The sequence below is a fragment of the Vigna angularis genome, chromosome 1 (assembly GCF_016808095.1).
Source record: "Vigna angularis cultivar LongXiaoDou No.4 chromosome 1, ASM1680809v1, whole genome shotgun sequence".
NCBI classification, from domain to species: domain Eukaryota; kingdom Viridiplantae; phylum Streptophyta; class Magnoliopsida; order Fabales; family Fabaceae; genus Vigna; species Vigna angularis.
The window spans coordinates 4,611,767-4,637,655 of NC_068970.1; the positions used below are offsets into that span (position 1 = coordinate 4,611,767).

General features: G+C 33.8%; 3 protein-coding genes across 5 annotated transcripts; 1 reads left to right on the forward strand and 2 right to left on the reverse strand.

Moving 5' to 3' along the window:
* Window positions 1-670: 670 nt before the first annotated feature.
* Window positions 671-8,425, forward strand: LOC108338498 (disease resistance protein RPV1). The gene is made up of 5 exons (XM_017575409.2): window positions 671-1,143; window positions 4,166-5,264; window positions 5,403-5,678; window positions 5,795-6,601; window positions 6,706-8,425. Exons 1-5 carry the CDS (start codon window positions 671-673, stop codon window positions 8,374-8,376), a joined length of 4,326 nt encoding a protein of 1,441 aa, XP_017430898.1. The 3' UTR covers window positions 8,377-8,425.
* Window positions 8,426-9,705: 1,280 nt separating this feature from the next.
* On the reverse strand, window positions 9,706-16,781 carry LOC108338363 (uncharacterized). Of its 3 annotated transcripts, XM_017575194.2 has the most exons (13): window positions 16,297-16,781; window positions 16,031-16,183; window positions 15,708-15,920; window positions 15,525-15,614; window positions 15,325-15,441; window positions 14,825-15,094; window positions 14,409-14,565; window positions 14,149-14,226; window positions 11,868-11,968; window positions 11,202-11,372; window positions 10,673-10,747; window positions 10,462-10,569; window positions 9,706-10,267 (listed from the first exon to the last, which is right to left on the reverse strand). In XM_017575194.2, the coding sequence occupies exons 1-13, from the start codon at window positions 16,684-16,686 to the stop codon at window positions 9,926-9,928; spliced, it is 2,265 nt and encodes a 754-aa protein (XP_017430683.1). In that variant the 5' UTR covers window positions 16,687-16,781; the 3' UTR covers window positions 9,706-9,925. The 3 variants fall into 3 exon arrangements, with proteins under 3 accessions (XP_017430683.1, XP_052727770.1, XP_017430685.1); XM_052871810.1 differs by lacking the exon at window positions 15,525-15,614; XM_017575196.2 differs by lacking the exon at window positions 11,202-11,372.
* A 3,983-nt stretch (window positions 16,782-20,764) lies between these two features.
* Window positions 20,765-25,556, reverse strand: LOC108338601 (protein trichome birefringence-like 16). The gene is made up of 5 exons (XM_017575580.2): window positions 25,351-25,556; window positions 24,472-24,626; window positions 23,527-24,204; window positions 22,559-22,754; window positions 20,765-22,143 (listed from the first exon to the last, which is right to left on the reverse strand). Exons 1-5 carry the CDS (start codon window positions 25,365-25,367, stop codon window positions 21,315-21,317), a joined length of 1,875 nt encoding a protein of 624 aa, XP_017431069.1. The 5' UTR covers window positions 25,368-25,556; the 3' UTR covers window positions 20,765-21,314.
* Between the last annotated feature and the right edge of the window lie 333 nt (window positions 25,557-25,889).

Below are 25,889 nucleotides of genomic sequence, written 5' to 3' on the forward strand. Positions count from 1 at the left end.
ATTTGATTGATCTGACAGATTAAAAATTTTTACTTCTAAATCTACTTTCACTTACCTCCAAATCCACTCAAATAAACAACAAAAAATTCACCTTCAAATTTTCTCAAATCCATTTAATCACTCTCCTCTGAGTTCATTCAAGTTAACAAAGTGTATAGACCGAATTTCTATTCAGTGACGAATCGATTCAAGTGAACAAAGTGTAAAGACCGAATTTCTATTAAGTATCTCCGTCACGTAAACAAATAAACCCCATAAACCATATAATTAAAGTTTAAACATAAATTATATTTAATTATAACTTTTTAATAAATTCACACACACTTATATACAATACAATAAATAAAAGAAACCAAGTACTTAAAGCTTTAGTTTATGAAAATATGATTTTTAATTTCTTTTTCTTTGGTAAAAATATATTATAACAATATTTATCGATAAAAAACCATATAAAAATAGAATATTTGACATTTTGTACAATAATCTCATTCAGCTTTGCCGACGTGTTTCCTTGCTTTTCTCACATGGTATTTGAAAAACAAAGAAATTATCTTCAGCATTGGTTGACTTTGAAAACTCATGAGAAGTTGAACTCAGCTACTTCCCTGACAAAAACCAATTGCATTGGTTGAGTTGAGAAGGAGGAGGGTTGATTTCTCTATCAGTCATTATGGCGAATCATGGTGATTTCACGTATGATGTTTTTATGAGTTTCAAGGGCGAAAACGGGACTCGCTACTCATTCACCGATCATCTCTACCGAGCTTTGCTCCGTCACGGAATCAACGCCTTCAGAGACGAACAGAGTCTCCGAAGCGGGGACGAAATCCGTCCTTCTCTGTTTCAGGCAATCGAAGCTTCCAGAATCTCTTTGGTCGTGCTCTGTCAAAACTATGCATCTTCCTCTTGGTGCCTTGACGAACTGGCCAAGATCCTTCACTGTTACGAAAACAAAGGAAAGCATGTGGTTGCAATTTTTTATTTGGTGGAACCTTCCGATGTACGGTACCAGAAAAACAGTTACGCAACTGCCATGAGTAAACATGAAAACAGATATGGAAAAGACTCGGAGAAGGTTAAAGCATGGCGATCAGCTTTGTCCAGAGTTTGCGACCTAACCGGAATACACTACAGGAACCATATGTAAGTTCAGATCCTATACTGATCACGAACATACTAGCTCTTACGCTTGAAAATTACTTGTTATAATTTTTCTGGATGTATTAAACAGTTTAAGTTTCTATTCGAAATTATAGAGATTAAAATGGAAAATTATGAGTAATAAAATGAATTTAAAAGCGTAATCACAGGACTAAAACAGGTAGATTTTATGCGTAAGTGCTAAAAGGTATTGATGATGTGCAGATGAAGCGACTAAATTGTTGGAAAAAACGTGACCCAAATAATAACATTTTTCAATTTATTAGAATTATTTTTCATTGAACCTTGACAACTTTTAAATAGGTGTAAATAGGATTTTGGGTCAAATACAAATAATGAAAACTAACTATAGAATATCAACTAACTTAAAATAAAATCTACTTAATCTATCTCTATCTTATATCAATAAAATAAAATAATACTCTCCTAAATAAAAGGAAAATCAAAACTACCTATATCTATTTTATCTCTATCAAAATCAAACCAAATATTACTAAAGCCAAAACTAATAAAATAAGATTTAAACAAAATTATTAATAAAATCCTAAAATTTAAGTTTATCCCAACAAACTTCTCCATAAACTTAAATTCTTCCTTCCTTTAGTCGGCTTTTCATGTGCATCATCCCACTCCGGGTTTGCATCTTTTCTCCAAGATTTTCAGCTCTAGTTTATACAATCGGTTCTTTTTTGCTTTTACTTGGGTTGTTAGACGATCATGCTTATCCTTTAAATATAGTATCTGGTCTTTCATAAAAACTGAATTACCTTTTTCAATTATCTGACACATGCTTAAAATATTGTTCTTCAGCTCCGGAACATAATAAACATCCCTAATCTCTCCAACTCGTCCATTCTTTTGCATATGTCGGATTGTTCCACTCCCTTTCACGACCACCTTGGAGTCATCTTCGAAAGACATAAATTTGGCCTCCACCTTGGTGAGTGAGTTTATAAAAAAAGTTTTCGCTTCCACACATATGATTGCTTGCCCCAGTATCTAGATATCATACCGAGTTAGTAGAAATCTCATCAACCTTCATCTCTTCTTCATCTTTTTCTTCCCTAATTTTATCTGGTTCATGAACGCTATATGCTTTCTCTTCCTTTTCAAGAGTCACCTTCTTCAGCTCCTCAAGTTCAACCCTCTGTTCATCTAGAAGCCTCCCTATCCGCTGAATCTCTTCATCTTTTTGTTTGAGTTCTTTCTCTAGGCTTTTCTTCTCCACAATTGTTGCATCCTTTACCAAGATCACTTCATCCATTATTGGGATTGGGCCCTTCATGTCCACTGCATCCGAGCTCTTTACCAGCAATAGTTCTTCTGCATCTTCAGTAACGAAATTAGTCTCCCCTTTATCTCGGTCTTGCAATACTTTGCAATATGGCCAGCCTTGCCACAATTGTAGCACTTGTTTGATCTATACTCATTTGCATAGTGGCCGTACTTGCCACACTTAAAACACTCCACTGTTGATCGATCTCCTCGGCCACGTCCACCTCGTCCTCGGCTTCCTCGCCGTCTACCTCCAGAACCTCGGCTCTGAGTAATCCGAGTTTTATTCGAGTCAAACTGTACCTATAGTGTTTGGTCGTCGGGTTCAACCTGATCATCCCAACTCTTTCTCCTTTGTTCGTGGGCTTCTAATGAACCAACAAGTTCATCCATTGTGAGAACCGACAAGTCCTTCGATTCTTCGATGGCGCACACGATACTTTCGAAATCTTTTGTAAGAGATCTCAAAATTTTTCCCACAACTCGGCTAGATAGCATTTGTTCTCCATTCCTACCGAGTTGGTTGGCCACCTTCTCCACCCGAGTTATGTACTCGATTATATGCTCTTTGGGCTCCATCTTCAACTGTTCAAACTCTCCTCTAAGAGATTGTATTTGGACTTGTCTAACGCGGTTGTCACATTTATACGCGACCTCCAATATCTCCCAGGCTTCTTTTGCTGATTTAGCATTCATTATTTTTTCGAATCCTGACTCATCTACTGCATTCTAGATAAAATACAATGATGACCCGTCTCTTGCACGAGTTTTCTTCAACGTTGTCATTTGTGCCACTGTCTGATGTTCATCCTCATCAGGTTCAACATACCCGTCTTGGGATCTCAATAACGCCTTCATCTGCAGGCACCAATTATCATAATTGGTTTTTCTCGTCAATTGTGGCACACTCATACCATTGACAACCTTTGTCATCTCTCTCAAAAAAAATCAAGCACTCATTTTTTCTCTCGCAGTGTTTGACTCTCTCCTCTCTCTTTCTCTCTCGGTACTCAAAACATAAAGCTCTGATGTCACTGTTGGAAAAAACGTGACCCAAATAATAATACTCTTCAATTCACTGGAGTTACTTTTTATTGAACTTTGACAACCTTTAAAAAAGTACAAATAGGGCCTTGGGCCAAATACAAATAATAAAAACTAACAATAGAATATCAACTAACTTAAAATAAAATCTACTTAATCTATCTCTATCTTATATCAATAAAATAAAATAATACTCTCCTAAATAAAAGGAAAATCAAAACTACCTATATATATTTTATCTCTATCAAAATCAAACCAAATATTACTAAACCCAAAACTAATAAAATAAGATTTAAACAAAATTATTAATAAAATCCTAAAATTTAAGTTTATCCCAACACAAATAAGTAATTCAACTTGACTATAATTATCATTATTATTAGTTTAATAGGGATATGACTTGTTTTTGTTCAACTCTTGTAGCTTTTAAGATACTTATTACATAAGTCAACAAATTTACCATGGATAATTGTTTTTTATTGCATGAGAATGTTAAAAAGTATATATATTATTTATTCTAGTATTAATGGAGTAATCTGGTAAGTAGAACATTTTCATTTGTTAGTTCTAAGTTAGTTTCTGTTCTGTGTTTCCAATTGCAGTCTAAGATTTTAATTAGTTATTACAACTTTCTTTTGCCGTTTATTATAAAATGAATAGGCCTAAGTATTGTGTGTCTATGCAGGTATGAAACTGAGGTTATTGAGAAGATTGTGAAAGACACCTCAGCTAAACTGCCTCCCATGCCTTTACAAATCAAGCACCTAGTTGGACTTGATTCTCGTTTCGAACGGGTGAAATCTCTAATAGATGTTGAATCAAATGATGAAGTTTGTATACTGGGGATCTATGGGGTTGGCGGAATTGGCAAAACCACATTTGCTGTGGATCTGTATAACAAGATCAGGCATCATTTTGAAGCTGCAAGTTTTCTGGCTAATGTCAGAGAAAAAACAAATAAAAGCATTAAGGGCCTGGAAGATCTCCAAAGGACACTTTTGTCTGAGATGGGTGAAGAGACAGAAACCATTATTGGCAGTACATTTAAAGGAAGTTCTGAAATAAAGTGCAGGCTTGGACATAAAAGAGTTCTTCTGATTGTGGATGATGTTGATTCTGTAAAACAATTGGAAGCATTAGCTGGAGGATATGATTGGTTTGGTCCTGGTAGCAGGATCATTATAACAACAAGAGATAAAGATGTTCTACATAAGCATCATGTTGAAATTAAAGGATATAAAATGGAGGAGCTAAATTATCAGGAATCCCTTGAACTCTTTTGTTGGTATGCCTTTAATAGGAGCAGAGCTGCAGAAAACTTTGCTAACATCTCTACTAGTGCAGTAAGATATGCAAAGGGTATTCCGTTGGCATTAAGAGTAATAGGCTCCAATTTGAAGGGTAGAGGTCCTGAAGAATGCGAGACTGAATTACAGAAATATAGAAAGGTTCCAGATTCAGAGATTCAAGGTGTACTGGAAATAAGCTACACAAGCCTATCCAACTTGGACCAGAAAATTTTCCTGGACATTGCATGTTTCTTCAAAGGGGAAAGGTGGGATTATGTCAAAAGGATACTAGATGCTTGTGATTTCAACCCGGATATAAAAGTATTTGTTAGTAAATGTCTCATAACTGTTGATGAAAACGGTTGCTTGGAAATGCATGATCTAATACAAGACATGGGTAGAGAGATTGTTCGGAAGGAATCCCCATCAAACCCTGGTTACCGCAGCAGATTATGGTGTCATAAAGATGTTCATGAAGTACTTAAAGAAAACTCAGTGAGAATCTTGACCATCTTATATTTTTAGTTACCTTTACATGTTTGTGTACTTTGGCAAATGTATTTTGTGTGTGTTTTTTTATCAGCTGCAAATGTATTTTATGTTAATTCTTTTCATTTACACGCATTTCCACAGGGAAGTGATACAGTTGAAGGAATAATGCTTTATCCCCCAAAACAAGAAAAAATAGATTATTGGACTATGACAGCCTTCAAGAAGATGAAGAACCTCAGAATTTTGATTGTTCGCAATGCAATATTTTCGTCTGGTCCTAGTTATCTGCCAAATAGTTTACGGCTAATCGATTGGAAGGGGTACCCATCAAAGTCTTTTCCGCCAGATTTTTATCCCCACAGAATTGTTGACTTCAAGTTACCTCATAGTTCTCTGATATTTAAAAAGCCATTTCAGGTACACACATTTGCTTTCTCCTTATATCCCCCCGAAGCATGTGGCAAAACTGTCATGATTTAAAGCCTAATGTAAGGACTATGCTCTAATCACTTTAGTTATACTTTGTTTCGCAGAGATTTGAGGATCTGACATTCATCAATCTTTCCCATTGTCAATTCATAACTCAAATTCCTGACCTGTCTGGAGCTAAAAGCTTGAAGGTATTTACACTTGATAAATGCTATAGACTGACAAGGTTCGAAAAATCCATTGGGTTTATGCCTAACCTTGTGTACTTAAGTGCTTCAGAGTGCACTCTGCTCACAAGTTTTGTGCCAACGATGTATTTGCCCTCTCTCGAAGTGCTTTCATTTAACTTTTGCAGAAGACTTGAACACTTCCCTCATGTAATGCAAAAAATGGATAAGCCATTAAAGATATACATGATGAGTACTGCCATTAAAAAGATTCCGGAATCCATTGGTAACCTTACTGGACTTGAGCATATAGACATGTCAGTTTGCAAAGAGCTTAAAAATCTGCCAAGTAGCTTCTTTTTGCTCCCAAAACTTGTCACTTTAAAAGTTGATGAATGCTCTCAACTTGGAGAATCATTTCAAAGGTTCCAAAAGAGCCGCCATTCCGTGGCAAATGGCAGTTCAAATTTAGTGACACTTCATTTTTGTGAGACTAATCCATCATATGAAGATCTTTGTGCCATTCTTGAAACTTTTCCAAAATTAGAAGACTTAAATGTATCACACAACGGATTTGTAGCCCTACCAAACATCATCGGAGGATCTTCTCACTTGAAAAGTTTGGATGTTAGTTTCTGCAGGAATCTTAAGGAAATTCCAGAACTTCCCTTAAGTATTCAGAAAGTAGATGCAAGATACTGTCAGTCCTTGACTTCAGAGGCATCAAGCATGCTATGGTCTAAGGTTTAATTACATTCACCGTACCATTATTCTTATGACGCAAGATACTGTAATTCCATAAAAATGGTATGTTGATGCAAACACACTAATGTCTTTCGTTGTGACAGGTCTCAGAAGAGATTCAAAGAATACAAGTTGTAATGCCGATGCTGAAAAGAGAAATACCTGAATGGTTTGACTGCATAGGCACTAAAGAGATTCCACATTTCTGGGCTCGCAGAAAGTTTCCTGTTGTTGCTTTAGCATTAGTTTTCCAGGAATCGAAAAAGAAACTGTCTGATTTTGAACATGCTTTCCAGTCAGCTGTAGAATCGTTCACTGGATTTGTGAACTGGCACACTGTAAGCCTCCACTTGTTTATTGACGGACAAGAAATATGTGGTAGAGATTACCACTGTTTCAACGTTGGAGAAGATCATGTGTTATTTTGTGATCTGCGAGTCTTGTTCAGGGATGAAGAGTGGCAGGGCCTTGACGCAAGTCTTGGAGATGATTGGAAGGCCATTCAGGTTCAATACGAATCAGACCTGATTCTGAGTCATTGGGGAGTTAATGTGTACGAGCAAGAAACAAACACGGATGATATCCAGTTCAGGTTTCCCACTCCCAGCTCCAGGAGGAACTTAATTCCATCATCACTTTTGGTTCCAAAAGGTTGTCCAAAGCAGAAAATGAAACATATGCTGGAAAGTTTTGATCCACGAGACATCTTTAACAAGAATCTGTCTCTAATAGAGTCAGAAGAAGGTCCAAGCAGGGCTGGAAAAGTACTTTTGAGGACCTGGAGGAATGCTAAGGCTGAGATTACCGAGGAAGCTTCAATTTCAGTCTACGGGGCAAGTTTAAAGCAAGAACACGAAGAATCTGTTGACGATGTGGTACAGGTTTTAGAGATGATAAAGGAGAATGTACCCAAACATTTTTCTGATTCAAATCCTGAAGAAATGCAATCGTTTGGTGGATTTGTAGAAAGATTATTGAGGGCACGGGTAGAAGTAATGAAGGAAAAGGGGTTGGACATGGGTATGCCTATTCTTCTAGAGTACACTGACGGAGGAGGATCTAAATATCGACGCTTTTGGGGAGTGTTGCAATTAAAAGTGGGAGATCCATTTTACAAAGCAGTGTTGAGGAAGTATATCCAACTTTCATTGGAATTTTCGGCAAGCAACAAAGCCGCCTCCAGCTCAGGTTCGTGGTTTGAAAACTTGAGGATAACCATTGTTTTATTGAAATGCTTGGATCCAGCCATGGATGAAGCTTTGGGCTTTGGCTACGAGGAATCCTTGGAGGAAGGATACTACGATCCTGAATTGGAAGAATTAATGATGAGGATTGAGCAAGATGGTATGGGGTTTAATAAATCTTACGGCAAAATGAAGGCATCTATTGTTCGAACCGATGAATCGGTTTCTCCAGAGTATTTATTTGAGACATTAATCTTCAGAAGACTAATAGCTTTGGGGAAATTGTCAATGTTTGGATCTGCAACTAAGTTCAAGATAACACCGTATGGGAATATAAGGGTTGAGGACGATCCTTTCCGCATTCCGAAGACGTGCTTCTGGAGTTTGATCTTGGTTCTTCATCTACTTTTCTTCATAATCATATGGTTATTTTGTTCGGTAGGATATGTGGGGCTTTTGATTTGTAGAATACCAGTAATAGGAAAGATATTAGTGTGTGGTTGGTGGCTTGTCATGCAAATTCTTGTATCTTGTAAATACTTGTATCATAGAATGGGTAAGATTATGAAAATAAAGAAGAAGGACTTGTAAAAAAGTAGTAGCAAAGCAATGCTGGGAGTTAAAAGTTATTTTGGTAAAATGTTTGTCCACAATTATCTACAATGGTTGAATTGGGAGAGGACTTTTGCTGAATCTCAACCAGGTTTGATCTTCATCCTCTACACCCATGCAAGAGTTAACGTTGATTTTTATTGTTCTTTGCTTGCATGCAACCCCTTTTACCTTAATGAAATTGTACAATTTCGAGAGAAGAAGAGTACAAGCAAGCAAAGATTGGTTCTAACTATTATGTATTTTGTTCAATTGGTGGACAAAAGCAGATATTTCCATTTATTACAGCTAGTTATTAGGTATGTAAAACGACAAACTATAATATTTAATGTGTTTGGATTGGCGTGAAAAATTTAGGAGGAAAGAAATCACGTATGACATTTTTTTTTTAAGTTTTGTCGATGAAAAAGTGAAAAGAAAAGGAGAATTTGAGTTTTATAAATACAATTTTTTTTAAATCGTTTCTATCTTTCTTGCCGCCTCAAGGTAGACATACTGAGAGATGAGAAAAATTGAAAACGTAAAATTAATATAGGATTATTATTATATATATATATATATATATATATATATATATATATATATATATATATATGAATTGATAAGAGAGATGATTTTAGAAATTTGCAAGATTTTCGAAGTTGACTTTTATTTATTTATACTAAAATTTTCATTATTTTATATATATATATATATATATATATATATATATATATATATATATATATATATATATATATTCAACAAAATCTTTAAATTTTCCTATTATGCAAATATACGAAATCTCTAATTCTTTTTGATGTTTTCAACAATCTTTCTTATAGAAGTAGTAACTTAAATGTTTTCCATCAATTTAAAAGAAATGAGATAATGTAAAACATTGATTACAACATTTTTTTAAAATAAACATGTTTAATGATAGCCTGATTAAGACATTTGGCTGTTTCCTTTTAAAATTGTTTGAGAAGTATCAAATGTATATTTAAGCTTTTTTTTTAAATAATTTTATGTATATGTACGTTTAAAGCTTATTTTTTCTCAATAGCTTTGTAAAACTTTTCTGCAATCTATTATATGATCTGCTTTTCTTAATTTATCTCAATAAAACTATCTTAAAATTACTTTTGAATACAATTATTCAAATTAAAACTAATTTTAATTATAAATTACTATGTTAATAATGAATTCCTAAGACTGGAATTCCTCGGCAAGTGATCCGATTAAAAACTTACAAACCTAGGCGAGATGGCTTGCCGAAAAAAAGCTTAAAGTTGTTTTAAAAATAAATTAGAGCAATAGAAATCGGCAGAAAAAACTTGGTATAGGTCCCTTTCTTCTTTGTTGATAGAATGGTATAATTTGATTTGATATCTATTGCAAATTTAAACTTGCAGGACTATTATCAGAAAAAACTATACAATATAACAAGTATGACCTGCTGATATACATTCCCCAACTGACAACTATATAAACAGTGAATTCTATATGCAGTAGTAGAATACAAAAATCATACAACAAAATTGAGATTCTAGCCTTCATTTCCAGAACAGCATATCTCTGAACAACAAGTGATGCAGCCAAAGCATCCTAGACCAATGCAGAGTTGTGTCAATGCAGTTGCACATTGGTTGTTTAACCGAGCACAGCACTGGATGCAGCACATGCAGCAGCAGTAACTTAACAACGTTTCACAACAATTTGTGGCCGCCTTGAAGATTTCAGGAACTTCAGGCAATTTCGATTTATATCCGGGAGGAGTATTTTCAACAGTTGCACTTAAGTTGCCAAAGCCGATACCCAAATGTGGTAGTAAAATCATTCTCTGCCCTTGGACGCCTGTCTCAAACCGACCATTGCTCTTTTTTGACGCCTGTTTGCGATCAATGAAAAAACAAACATCAATTGAACAGTTTCTACGTCAGATTTTATCCATGTTTGATTGCAAAATATATAAACAAACCATAATGAACAGGCATGGTTCTAATTACCGAAGGACGTTTAAATGAAACCGTTATTTAGTATCTGCTTTATTGAAAAAGATGAGTGGAGTGATGGTATACATACTTCTTTCGTTCCGGCTGATTCCTTGACTTTCTTTAGATGATCGGTCTCAAGTAAAACCATTCGTGTATACTCGGAGATAAAGCCCGTCTGCAGGCTCAGTTTTGCAACCTGCAATGTTTATGAAGATGAATACGACAATTTATTCAACAATAAAAGAAACAAAAAATCCCCTACACATTGAGTGGAGTGATGGCATGCAGTATTAACAAACCTTCTGTTCTAGCTGTTTATTTTCCAAAAACCATGCTTGAGCGGTGAGATGTTCAATTTGATCTCTAGCACAAACCTGATAAGAAAGAAAATAGAGCCATATAAATGAATAATAATAATAATAATAATAATAATAAATAAAATGAAACACAAATGTGAAGTTGTGGACATTAATATATTAATTTATAAACCAGCGTCTGATCAAAACATGTTGGGACCATGACTGAAAGAATAAGATGAAGCTGCATATATTTACGTTCACTGACATACTAAACAAAAGAGACAAAATAAACCATGATTCTGTATGTACCCATTTCAACAAATCTTACTACAATTATGATAAATTTGACCGAACAAGTTTGCTATTTGAAAAACAGATTTTTCAAAGAGCTTGTTCATGTAATGTAAGCACTAAATAGCTCAGCATCACCGACAAACAAAACTTAGAGCCTCCTCTAGGATATTGTCAGTCGCAATTTATATACAATAAAACTTGGATTGCAAGTATGCCAGACAGAAGACTACTTTACCCTTTGTAGAGGCATGTCCTTAGCATTTTGTATCTTCATATCTACTACAAAATTACTGAAATCAGCCAAAATACCTTCGACTTTAAGAGTTTTAGGGAAATTTCCCCTGTATCTTCCAGATAAAATCAGTGGACCTTCTGATGAAAGATCTGGAATATGAGAAGGGTATACCTATAACATACATTGAAGATAATCCCGTAAGAGAGAGTAATAAACTCAGGGAATGTTGAACATTCAGCATATTTGCAACAGAAAATGAATTGTCATAAAGGCCAGGACATGTAGATTCACAATGGCATTCATATCAATCTTCGTTTTCAAATGTCACTCTAAAGACAATATAAATAGAAAAAGACATGACAAAAGATATAGGTAAAAGCAGAATTCGACGTAACCACTGTAGAATAATAATGAAATGGAGCATAACGGCACATTTTATCGTGCAGAGTGATCAATACAGCACTGATCATAAAATTAAGACAGTAATTCAGCTTAAAAGCTGAAGGGGTGGCCGTGGCAGACGAACTGAAGGATGAAAAAAAAAAAAAAACTTTCAGTGAAAGACAATGGTTTTGTACATGTCAACTTTTTTGGAAAGAGTGAAAAACAGGTAGCAAAATGTTATTCTTCAAATCCAATCTAACAAGGTATTCTGTAAAATTGTACCTCGAGTTCCCCAAGATCATCCAATGAATCCACTTTGATATTTGCAAGAACGAGAGATGAAGCTTTGTCAAACAGTGTCAGCATTCGAGACTCAATCAAATCTGGCATTCAAGAAAGAGGGCAAATTAGGTTTTAATGCATCAAGCCTTAACATCCTTCTCCCGTACTATCCAATTGAACCTACTTTTGTTAAATTTCAACAATTCCGTAATATACCAGGCAAGGGTACTTTAGTCATTCAAACTCCAATGTTAAAATGTAATAATGAAATCCTTCAGGGTTCAGTCGTGGTATTATTAAATAGTTTATGGACCGTGTTTGGAAATAATATAAAAGTTTAGGATCTATCAGCAATTATTAGATAACTTTAGAATAAATATCAGAACAAAAATGCTATCTCACTAAATGAGATTAGATTTTAAAATATATAGATCACATAACCCCATGAGACTTAGTTGAAAGAATCTTGTTTTGTTCATACAACACTAAATTAAACAACGACGTAAGGATGAAATGTGTTGAGCAACCTATAAAAAGATTGTCCCTATTGCATATTTTTGGTGAATGAAACAGTTTTGATCCCCAGCCGAAGCTAAAGTAGCAGAAATTAAAGATTGATTTGCACTTGTGAATAATCCAAGGAACATGACACATATAGGAAATACTAAAGGTACAAAAGAAACAAGAACAACACCTACTGATTCATGAGCAAGAACATTTCCGAGAAGTCAAAACCTAAGTTGTCAATAGGCAAAAAGGATTGAAGTTGGTTGGATGTATTTAGTAAAATAAGCTAATCCATTTTTATAAAACACTCTCACAAACATGCAACTGACAACGGTAGTATTTATATCATTTGTGGGTGTAACTAACTGTCCATGAGATAATTGTATGATTTACCAAAGGTAAAAGAGCCCCAGACCAATTAGAAACAATAATAAAATTACAGTCAGTTGTTTATTTGATTTCTCAAAAATACATGCAAAGGCCGTAAGGCTGAATTTTGATGTAATCCTATTCTTTTGGTAAAATCATAAGTCTCGCGCATCCTGAAATTTTCAAGCTAGTTGTTCACTCCCATCATACATACCTCACACGGTTCAATTATAAGTAACACCTTTCTTTAAGTAGTTCACTCATCATACATATCTTACACAGTTCTAATATAAGTAACAGCTTTACTTTCTAGATTCTTCCGCAATACTTCTCCATACTTGATCATATAAAGTCAAGAAAAACTATGTAAAACTCTCATATTTGCCTTGTACCTTTACATCAACTCTCACAACAGAAAACAAAAATTAAGTTTAAGACACATAAGTACAGTGATTTTAAATTAAAAAACTCTAGACTCGTCTTAATCGATATACTCAAACACTTATATTCAATCACAGAGATTTATCATCTCTCAAGAGAAAACTCAGGATTTATCGAAAACCTTTCTAATCCTCTTAGATATGTCATAAAAAATAAGACTAAACTACCTCGTAAATCCTAAAAACCTTGTTATAATAATTTATCCATAAGAGTCAAATTTAACTCCCTTAATCTGCCAGAATTTGATACCAAGATAAACTTGTCCCTTAAAACAAACATCAATGATCAGTAACTGTGTTGCATTGCATTACATTATTACTTTTGGAAGCATCTTGTAATCCTTACAAACTCTGTTACTAATACGAGTAGCCTAAAGGAAATCAGTTTGTGACCTTAAACTGATGTTTCTTACGCTCACTAAGTATTTAAAATATTGAAATCATAAAACATAGAGAAATCCAGAATAATCTGTCTTTCCTCATTATTTCTCCGAAACCAAAATCACTTTCTCTGGCTACAAAGTACTAACATGTCCACTTAGATGCTTGCCTATGATAATCTTTTCCTCTAGGATACAATACCCTTCAACAAACCCCTCTAAATCTATCCAAAGAATACCTAGTAAATGTTCTTCCAATCTTAATTGTGGTGCACGTATTGATGATGTGCATACAAATTGATGATTTCGGCTGTATTTGACAAAACCATTAATTTGATATTAAATATTGTCCCCAAACCTTTGGAATTTCAGTCCATAGTAACACCCGTGTCATTCTTCCTCTAATATACTACTTGTTACTTACGAGAAACACTGTCACTCAAGTGTACTGATGAGTAATGTTGGCTGTCAATGACCTAAGACAACCCCTCTCCTTCTTTAGAATGAAAATTGTGAATATAAAGATAAAGAAAAAGATAAATAATGCCAATGATATGTATTTATTTAAGTAAATTTAGAACATACCAACATCACTTGCAGCATCGTATTGGCCCCTACCAAACATTGCAAGGGTCCGCAAGAAATAATGATTGCAGAATAAACCTGTGGTTAAACGAGTTTAAGATGAGTGATAAAATGAAGAAATTTTCCCAATACTTACAATGAATTAGAATAACTACGAGCAATATCTTAAACAGGGTTTATGAAAATTACAAGAATGTCACAGATAAAATTTATGACAAGTAGCAAGTTTTGATCAAGGCTAAAAATACTAGGAATCGTACCAATGCCTAAAGTGTAGATTCGAGGGCATATTGACTCTCCATTGATCATACGGTTCTTTACCATAGCACAAATTTGTCTCTCATTTTCAACGGTTCCATCTGTAACTAGGAAAATTATTGGGACCGAATTTTGAGCATTGGATAGCATCTCTATTGCCTGAAAAGAAAAAAGCATAAATAAATAAAAAACAATTACACTGATAAAAATACGTCAAACAAGTCTTAAAACACACAAAGATGCAACGAAATCTAAGGAATTGGTTTGCCCTGCATCAAGCTGCGCAAAGATTATTTTTTCTCCAAAGAAAACTGATTAATCTGCTAAGTATATTGCATTTCGTATATCTTGGTTCAGTCTAACCAGTGCTCCATTATAGTTATATTAGTGAGAAAGAGTCTTTTATAAGCACAAGTACCGTGTTTAATGGACGTGAAATATTTGTACCACCTCCAGCAACAAAGTTCACGTTAATCCACTCAGTAGCCCTTTCGACAGCATCCTCGGAAGCCAATTCCATCGATTTGGAAAATAGATAAGTCTCTCCATTAAAGGCTATAATATTAAATGAATCGTGATTATTCAACTTGGAGAGAGCGGTTAACAGTGCACTTTTTGTGTCTTCAATTAGCTTTCCCTGCATGCTACCACTGATGTCAATAAGGAATATTATTTCCTTTTTGAATACCTGCAAATTAAAATACCAGAAGTAAGGACAAAAGACACCAATATGTGTGTGTGTGTCTATATATATATATATATATATATATATATATATATATATATATATATATATATATATATATATATATATATATATATATATATATATATATATATATATATATATATATATATATATATATATATATTAAACACCAGAAGTACACCTACAAAGTTTGAAGTTATAGTACAAACCTTCTCACTTTGAATATCTCCTGGAGAAAGATACATGTAGAACATTTCTCTTTGATCAAGATCATGCGCGGATGCAGATTCCAAAACAACACCACCAGTCATATGACTTGAAGAAACCTAAATGCAGACAGTGAGCCAATAAAATATCTTGTCAACCTCACAAACTAAAAAAATATTGATCATGAATCATGAGTCCTTACAGCGTATGAAAAGCTAAAATCAACTTTAGACCACGCGAGAACATCGGACTCATACACGAAGTCCATACTACCCGCATGACGCCTCACTTGCTGGACAGTCCCGAGAAATAATCAATCAGTTAGTACGTACGTCATAAGTAAAATTCAAAAGCGTTACCACAAAAAAAAAAAAAAAACACGAACCTTCATTGGGTGACTTATTGTCTTGCACAGAAGCTCGCCTCCAGTAACAGCATCCAAATTAATTCGTATCTTTTCTCTTTTAGGTATCTTCTTCCCCGCAGGGTTGACAAAATCAGGAAAGTTAAAAGGTACATTCAAAGAGAACAGGCCATTGGAGTACGCTATTTTCTGAGACCAACGAACTTTAATCGACAAATTGGAACCCCCATCAATCTATCACAAACAGTGAAAATCCAACCACAATCAGCACCACATCAAGGGAAAAAGAAAAAAACTAAACTATAAAAATCAAGTAATCAAAGCAACGCATTAAGCCTAATTACCTGTGGTATAGTTAAAGTAAATATATTAGGGATAAGAAACCCTCCATTTTGAGGTGGCGCGAAGTTTTGGTTCCCTTTGTCATCTTCCAGAACAACCAGTTCAGTAGTATACGATTTTCTGGGCACGCTAACCTCAACACCTAGAATTGAACCCTGTTAGCCAAATTATATCAGAACACAAAAGTCTATAACACGTTAAAAATCTCATTACTCAAATTAAATTAAAATTAAACCAAATAAACCTCCATGATTGTATACCACAGTACCTGGAGGCCCATGGGAATAGCGACACGGCAATCGCAGGAGCGGCTTCCCTTGATGCAGTGGAGTCTCCAGGTGCCGGAAACGGTGACAAACGCGGTGTCGTGGTGACAGTCAACTTCCATCTCAATTGCGTACATCTGAAGCGGAATCAGCGCCGGGGGATCACATCTTCCGTGCACGTGCGGCTGGTAGCTAGGGATGTCGGGGTTGTCCACGATTCCTGGATCGCAGATCACCGCGTAGACCATCGCCGCGGAAGGGAGGAACGCCGTGGCGGAACGGACCATCGAGGGCGGAGGTTTCGGCGGCGCCACCGCCCTATCCTTCCCGAAGTATATACGCTTCGAGAGCCTCAGTCCGTCGTCGACCGCCTTGGAGAAATCCTCCGCCATGACGGAGAAGAATAGAGAACAGACGCTTTGGAATGTGAAGAAGAGAAGAAGAGAAGAAGAGTGCAGAAGAAGCAGAACGGTTATCTTGCATATTCGCATTTGGATTTATTTATATAATTGCAAATAAAAAGTAGCACGAATGAGTGTGGGGCCCCCTCATGCTGCCCAGCCCCGTTTTCCGTTAGGAACTGCGTGTGAGCTTTTTACCTGTTGCCACGTGGCCTGATTCTCTGTCGGCAAATGGAACGCTGAATCGGATTACTTTCTGGCTTGGTTTAAAGTTTTATTATTATGATTAAAGTTTAATTATTATGATTGATTTACTTCTTTTATTTTATCATAATTTGATGTTATATACTACTTAATTAGGATGGCACAATTATAAGGACAGTAATGGTCAATTCAAAATAAATGTCATGCACTGTTGCATTAATAAGACGCAATTAATAAACCTCTCTCCTCTGTCTTTATCCCCATTCCCTGAAACTTGACCGTTGCTATGGCCCTGCTGATGAGATATATATGTAATTTTAAATTTGATAAGAAAAAGATGAGAGAAATACGCTTGAAATGAAAACTAAAAATAATACATTTAAGTTAATAAAATATATCTGAAATTATTATGCTTTGGGCGGTGTAGTCAACTTGCGAGGATGTATCAATCTTCGGCATTACTTTGAAAATTATATTTCGCTGTAAAAGAGGGCCCTAAAATAATAATGTAAGATATGTTATAGTTTCTTTAACTATAGTTATTATTTTCAATTTATTACAAAATGAATAGCACTTGGTTAATTGATATAAAGAGTATTTGGAATCATAAATGAAGATATGTTATATTCTGAATCAAATTAGATGGATTTTGAACTAAAATGTTATTTAATCTAGATATTAAATTAACTTGTAGCGTGGTTTGATTTGGATGGATTCTTTAAATTAATTTGATTCAATCCAATCTGGACATCCTTAAATAGATATATTTGTTTCCAACATCGTGTTACAATATGGTGATTTCATTTCTACGATGAAGAACAATCATACTGGACGCATACAAAATCATATTATGTTGTAATAACTTTATCTTTATAGTGGATTTATTTTCACTTACCAAAGGTTGGAGTATTTGATACTAAACACTTTAAACACTTACTAGCAAAAATAAATAATATGAATGCTTAATTAAATTGACAGATCCTTATTAAAGACTTTACAAAAAATAATATTTATTTATAATCTTCATAATAATTATAAGTCATGTAATAATTTTGTAAGCATATAAAAAATATAATAATGATAATGGTCATAATACTTTTTCTTTTTATCTCAAAATTGAAATATTTCTCTTTGAAACCATGTTTTTTTATAACTATATCATTTGATTCCTCCATCTTTAGTTACTCACACGTCATCTTTATTAAAAATTTATTTATATAATTTAATTTATGTTTAGTTAGATACAAATTCTCTTTATTAAATTATAATTATATTATTTAATCATATTTAATTAAACATTCTTTCTCTGTATTAATTTATATTTTGTTATATTAAAACATAAAGAAATACATGTCACTGTAAATAAAATAAAAGTAATTTTTATTCAATGAACTTAGAAAAAAAAAGTCACCTTATTCCTTTAATTGTTTTTACATATTTTTTATTTATTTGGATGATTGATTCTTGAAAATCTTACCCATTGAACAAGAGTCACAAATTTTATTGTAACGAGTTAAAATTATGTTATAAGTGTTTCTGTTTCAAAAGTCATACCTTGATACATAATGAGATTTAAAAAAAATATATATTTACAAAAATATTTGAATAATTTAGAATAATTTAGTAGTCAAACTTAAGATTATTCAATATTCAACATCAACATTGTAACGGTTAGATAATAGATATGTATCTCTTTTATGAATTGATGAATAACTAGTATAAACAAATTATTTTATTTTATTTTTGAAAATTTAGAATTTTCTTGTTACTTCATATTTTTTCATTTTTATTCTCAATTTACAACATTTATACATATACAAAATTCTAATAAACAACTCAATATAACATATATTATTACTATGATATTAAATTTGATTATTTCTTCTCTATTCTTACAAACCTCAATAATTAATATTTCATCCATGTTTTCAAACCACTCATCAACAAAACATATATTTTAACTGAACATTTCATAAATCCACATACTTAGAAAATCCACAATTATACGATATTAAAAGTCTCAATGAACTTTACATTTTGAATAAGAATACTTTTCGTAATAACTTCCTCATAAGTCAATATATAACAACAACATTCATATCTAGTTTTTAAATTCAACCAAATGACTTTAAGAAGGAATTTAGCTCTTCTTACCTTATAGAATACACTTATCACTTCACCTACACATCACTTAAGATTGTTACAGTCACACAACAAAAATTTCATGATTTAGAATCACAATCAAAAGAAATTCATCTAGGAAATAAGGAAATTACATGTTCAAGGAAAAAACGCATCTATTAAAAAAAAGCATATTAGTTCTACAAAAATGAAAAAGACTTAAATTTACCTTAAAATTGTGTTATATGGTAAGACTATTTACATTAACCACTAGTTTATGAGAACTAAAAACAATAGAGGTTTCAGAAACTGTTTTTTAAGTAAACCTCCTAAATCTTTAACTTTTTATCATATATAAATTAATAAAGGAAACAAAAATTAATAATAATATATAATTTTATTATTTTTAAAATTTATATCTAGGCTCTCACGGTTTTCATTTCTTTATTTTTTTCTCTTATAAGAAATAAAAATAGTATGTTAATTTAAAAAAAAATATTTATCAAATACTAACCCATTTATATATAAAGACTTCTTATACGATAATGTTATATATATATATATATATATATATATATATATATATATATATATATATATATATATATATATATGTATGGGCCTCAATAATTATAAAATAATCAATAATAGTTTTTTTCTTTTTATCTTAATAAATGGTCTGAGCAGCATAAAATCCACATGTATACAAAAGAATTTTAGAATATTTTTCCTTCTTAATTTACTAATATATTATTAAATTAATGATATGATGAAATTGGAAAGAGGAAACGTATTATATAAAAAAAACTCACGTTTTTGTGCACGTCCGAGAAAAAAATATCTCTACTAAAAAGAATTAAAAAAAATCATTATAAAAAAATTACTTTGGGAGTGGGCTTTCACAATGAGAATATACAAGAAGATGTAACATATCTTTCAATTTTATTGAATTATTAATTTAGTTATATTATGATACAGTAAGAAGGAAAATGTTATTCCATTTTTATTTTATTAAATACATTGATATAACTTAATTATGCTTTTCTTTCCTTTCATTTCGCAATCGTGAAAGAATAAAATATAATTCAATCATTTTAGTGTGTTGGTAGCAAAATTTATTAAATATTTGACAAAAGAAGGACGAAAGACTAGAATTGCAAAATAATAATATCTGCAAACTTTGAACAATTCAAATCTATTATACTAAAATGACAAAAAAATGCAACTAATTTTTATTCATGTTTTTTGTTATCGGAATGGTCTAACAAGCCTGAATAAATCCCAGGAAGGAGACATATTGCGATCAGCATCAATTTTAAGGATTAGAGGTGTACATATATAATTTTAATTGTATTATAGAGAAGATGTACATGCCGTCTTAAAAATTAAATTTTAAATTTAATTTAATTTTACAAAATCAGGTGAGATGTCAAAACATGTAAATCTAATACTAAATATTAATAGATTATCCAATAATAATCTAATAACAGAAAATTTATACCTATTTTATATATTATAAATTCATCAAAGAATATCTGAGGGACACTGTTAATAGACAAACACAAATCATGCTAGTAAATATGATGGCAAGGTATTGTCGGGCGTGCAAATATATCCATGACCACATGAATGCGAGTCAACATAACTATAACGCTCAATGACCCCACTACAAATATTGTCCTGTATGAACTACAGAAGATACATGCAATGATGCATATTACATTCAGTATGACATGTATCAATATACGCCATATAAGCTTTGAAACTCCATTATAAAAAATCCAAAACTTGTAATAATACACTATTCTCTTCCACCCTCCCTGCATGTTTCGTTTTTAAATAGAGAGCACGGGTGTTTCCTGTTCTATCTGATTTAAATCTAGGCTACAATAAATTATGAAGAGCTCACTTTCAGTAACAGTCGAATGATCCTATCCTATACTGCAGCTGTTTATCGATCCTCTTTTCTCCTGAACACTCTATATGTGTTGGCCATATAAAGGAGTAACTAATTTACGTGTCAAATAAGTCATACAACAAAAGACCAAAAAATTTGAGTATTCAGAGGTATTTCTAAGGCAATACCGTAAAGCAAATCTTTGCAACGTACGACTTCAGATATTTCATCAGATCTTCTCTGAAGAACGAACTCAGTTAGCACATGTGGCAAACCTCCATGATTGCATCCTCTGAAAAACTATATGGTTTTGAAAGTGAATGACCCTTTCCAAGCCATGAAATGGTCGTAACCTTTTCAACGCCAACCAAATACTCTTCGAGCACTATAGTGCAAACTAGATTTGAGCAAAGAGTACTTCATTCCATGTATCAGGAACACCAGGCAAACACCAGTGTAAGCAATCCTGCACACCGGGCTTTGCTGTAATACTGAACCGTGATATATGAGCCTCATCCCTGAGCTGAGAAAGAGCTGTTATGTCTAAGAGTTTAACACCTGTTCCCTTTACTGCATGTGCAGCGCCTTGATCACTAGACTCTTCTTCCAATATTTCCTTTCCAACAGACATTGGTTTGGTGTTGTCACAACTGCCTCCTGTGTTCCACTCCCCACCAAAAAAATGCCTAGGAGAGATGGTCCGAAGGAATGCTTTAAGACCTGGATATTTTGGAAGCTGTGAATTCACCCAACTAACAATGCTGTGGATTGTAAGATTCTTGGCACCCCAAATCACTGCTATCTTCCTATCAGTATTTGGCACACCACCAACATGCATTACCCATCGGTTAGCATTGAGCTTTCCCCGATTCCAGTGGTGACCTGTGTTGAGAACCAATACATCGAACTTGTGGAGATACTGGCGCAAGAACGCTGGTGGTCGATCGAGATGCATTGCATAATCCGTGTTAGGGTTGTTTATATCAATAGGTTCAACATCGCATAGGCTTGCAGACCAGTAGTACAGGATGGTCGTATTAGTGCTTGAGAAGCGAAATGCCCACCCATTAGGACGGGCAGAACCATCAGCTATAGTCAATCCATACTCCCTCCCCACATCCTCAACATGAAGCTCATCCTTACCACCAGAGATCATGCACATTAAAGACTGGAACTGTTGTCGCCCCAATGAGTCTCCAACAAAAGCTAGAGTTTTGTTTTGCATCCTGAAAGCACAAAAATTATCATCAATTGATCATTTGTTTATTGACTTTTTCTCTGTTGAACCAAAAAACAAGCCAGTAAAAAAACTGAATGTGGATGAGAAAGTTGAGGGATATTTGTTTTCGAATTCAGAGGAAATCTACAAAGGTGAAAAAAAGGGCATTGAAAAAAACATCAGTCTTGCGATAATGAGTAAACACAATGCTCAAAATCAAATAATACAAAATTACACATGCACTCAACCAAAGTTGACTAATCCAATCCTCCTTCAAGACAATCGAGGAGCACCCTATGCCTGAATAAATTTGAATGAATCTAAGGGTAAAAGGAATTGAAAAAACACAATGTTCAGTACGAAATCATACACAATTACACAAAAGCTCAATATATACTTCTACATATGGATGAATGAAATACCTTCTCAAGAATTTAGAACCTTCAAATTCCTCCATTTGACAATCCTTGGGTTGCCATCGAAGCCTCTCATATTCAAAATCGGTGCGCTGCATCAAGCGACAAGCCCACATTGTTGATAGCCACTGTTTGCAACCAAAACCTGAATAAAAAGGTCGATTGTTGTCTGGGACCCATTTTCCTCTTGCATAGTTACAGACTGGATAAGGGTCAACAAGGAAACATACATTAGTTATCAATACTTGCAAATATTGTTCATAGTCTAACAAATGTACAAGGTATGTCCCTCCAGCAGAATAATATTTTTCTTTTGGATGATAGGGCAAACAGGAGCAGTAATTTAGAAAGTTTAAGTCAGGTTGTTTAATACGTGAAATTCGTTTTCGCATGAATAATATATAACTATACCAACCTACTCAAAAGTTGTGACTGAGAATTACCAAAATAATAGGTAATTCTCTTGCAAACAAGAAAAAAAAGTCAATAGCCTAATTACAAGATAATTATAAATTTTTTCAACAATTCTGAAGTAAAAATGGTTTCTTATAAGTTAGGAGATGCCCTTCATTACGAAGTTCATCATTGGAAAATAAGTAGAATAACAAAAATCAATTTTTCTCTACCAACCTGCCTATTTGGCCCATCTCTAGAACCAATTCCTCTTATCGTGACACATTCTAACCTACAATCAGAACCATTTGAACGCGCATTCTAATTGTGTTTAACAGTTCAAAATTAGTTCCATAAAATTAATTTTATTCAACCTCCAAACAAATGGATCAAATGTTTTGAGTTTTCTTAGAAAAAATTAAATAAACCAAGTTACTAAAAAAAATCCAGAGATATTCTTTAAAAGGAATATCATTTTATAAAACGAGTTTAAAAGCATGTATTGACTTTCGTGCAACTCATACCAAGGAGAGAAACTCAGGGAAGAGTTGGGTAGGTGATTAGCAAAAAGACCTCTATACCTTTACTTACTGTAGAATTTTCCCATTTGTCGTCTTTCCCAACGATTGAAGAGCTTGTTTGTGGAGAATTCATCACAGAATCATTTCTATGCTCCTGTTCTTGTTTCAAAGTTTTCTCCTCCTTAGCTTCATTAGTGGTCTTTTCCTTTGCCAATGATTGGTCATCTTCACCCATGTTTTTCCCAGAAGAGGTTTGTGCAGGAACCGTCAGTGATGCTCCCTTGAGATGCACTTTTTCTGGATCATTAGTGGTCTTTTCCTTTGCCAATGATGGGCCATCTTCACTCATGTTTTTCCCAGAAGAGGTTTGTACAGGAACCATCTGTGATGCTCCCTCAAGATGCAGTTTTTCTCCTTCATTTACAGTCTTTTCTTTTGTCAATGATGAGCCATCTTCTCCTTCATAAGTGGTTTGTGCAGGAATCTTTTGTGATGCTCCTTCAAGATGAAGATTTTCTGGTTCATTAGCGGTCTTTTCCTTTGGCAGTAATGGTGGGCCATCTTCATCATTGCTCTTCCCAGAAGATATTTGTGAAGGAATAGTCTCTGATACTCCCTCCTGATCGAGTTCTTCTTTGAACTCATTGGTGGTCTTAGTCTTTGCCAACAATGAGCCATCTTCACCCAAACGAGGATCTGGTGATGGCACCTCGACTGAACGAGTAGTAACTAAATGATCTGCATATATGTAAAACAAGCCTCCCAAAAATCAGTACTGAGATCAAACAATGCAAGGGGCTCTATTTAGTATGAACCTTCAAATCCTGGGTACAAAACGAAAGCCTGATAGATGTTTGGTCTGTAAAATATTAATGTTTAAGAAACATTAACAAGTCACACACCTTTACTTTCATAAAATAAATATTTATATTTTTTTCACATTGACAGGGTATAATATTAGTAAAAGTATTTCTCAAAAAAACAATTATATAAATGGAAGTAAACCTGAAGAGAACTGCAGTGCTGGTGTTTCAGGAGGAAGAAAGGTATTAAGACCAGGCATTTTCTCCCATGACCAAAAAATGATAGTTGCAGACATGAGAACAATAGAAATAAGTGAAATTTCTTTACCCCTTAATCCATTAAAGCCTACCTTCATCCTGCATAACCATTAAATTACAAATAAAAAAGAAGTGGAAAAGATAAGGACAAACTCCCAGTTATGAAAATGAGTTGAAACTCATCAGTGGCCTAGAATCTATGGCAGAAATATGAAAAACAATGTTCTAACAAGACAGAACAAAAAAACTACATTCAGTCAACACATCACATAGACTAGACACTAAAAGCATGTCCACGATGTTAGCAAATCCTAACAAACTGCTAAGTCTAAAGCAGTAACTATTTATTTGGCAGGTTAACCCTAATCTTGCGTTGTCAATATTTCACTTTTCACTCTCTCCTCCCTACGCAATTTAATTTGCTTCTAGTCCAACATAGCACACAAGAAACCGATCCAAACTAACACTTCCCACCGCAAAAGTGGTTCTCTTCCCCGTCTATTGTGCGCCACTCACCATCCCAATTGTGAAATTCAGATACGTTACTGCGATCCATATCATGCACTTACTTTACATTTGTAAGAAACACAATTTTACAAAGGCACTAGAATAGAAAAAGAAAAGCAAAGTTTGATGTTGTGTGGGACTATTTTCTGCATCAAAATCAGGACAAGTACATGGAACTACGAACATACAGAGGAACCCTAAAATAAAAACACCAAAAAATCAAAAAGTTGAAGAGCTAGCTAGCAATCTATCAGAAACGAAAATAAAATAACAATGGATGAGGCGGGTTCGTAAGAGATGCAGATGAGAATTTCACCTGTTTGGGATGAACATGGAAAGTGTGAATTTACAACGTTGCTGAATCTCCAAGAGAAGCCAAAATACCAGAATGTTTGAATGAAGAAAATAAAAAGAATTAGGAGAATGAAAATTTTGGGAAAAGAGAAGAAAATGCGAATCTGTGGATGACTAACAAATCGGAACAGCGGGGATCGCGGCCAGACATTAAGTTTAAACTCGGCTTATTTTTTTATTAGCATTGATTAATTAAGTTAGATATATTATGTTATTATGTCACTCGTGTATTAGGTGGACTCATTAATCAACTTTTAGTCACGTGACGATCAACGTTAATTCGGCGATGATGGCCTTGCTCCGTAACCCAATTCACTTTATTGAATAATTTATATAAATTAGTTCTCTAATAATAGTAAAGCTTCAATTAAGTTTTAATTTTATCATTTTTATATTTTTCAATTGAAAATATGTTATTCTACTTTTTTTTATTAATTAAATATTGTGACTGTTATCTAATTTTACTTTGGTTTTTTATTTGTAAGTGTTAAAAAGATACGT

Coding starts and splice junctions, on each gene's coding strand:
- LOC108338601 (XM_017575580.2), bottom strand. Junction 24,205..24,471: donor AGCACTGCAGTTCTCTTCAG/GTTTACTTCCAT, acceptor ACATATATGCAG/ATCATTTAGTTACTACTCGT. Junction 22,755..23,526: donor AAATTCTACAGTAAGTAAAG/GTATAGAGGTCT, acceptor ACCCTTATCCAG/TCTGTAACTATGCAAGAGGA.
- LOC108338498 (XM_017575409.2), top strand. CDS start 671: ATGGCGAATCATGGTGATTTCACGTATGATGTTTTTATGAGTTTCAAG. Junction 5,265..5,402: donor AAGTACTTAAAGAAAACTCA/GTGAGAATCTTG, acceptor GCATTTCCACAG/GGAAGTGATACAGTTGAAGG. Junction 6,602..6,705: donor CAAGCATGCTATGGTCTAAG/GTTTAATTACAT, acceptor TCGTTGTGACAG/GTCTCAGAAGAGATTCAAAG.
- LOC108338363 (XM_017575194.2), bottom strand. CDS start 16,686: ATGGCGGAGGATTTCTCCAAGGCGGTCGACGACGGACTGAGGCTCTCG. Junction 11,373..11,867: donor ATGATCTTGGGGAACTCGAG/GTACAATTTTAC, acceptor TGTATGTTATAG/GTATACCCTTCTCATATTCC. Junction 10,748..11,201: donor AGGACATGCCTCTACAAAGG/GTAAAGTAGTCT, acceptor CTTTCTTATCAG/GTTTGTGCTAGAGATCAAAT.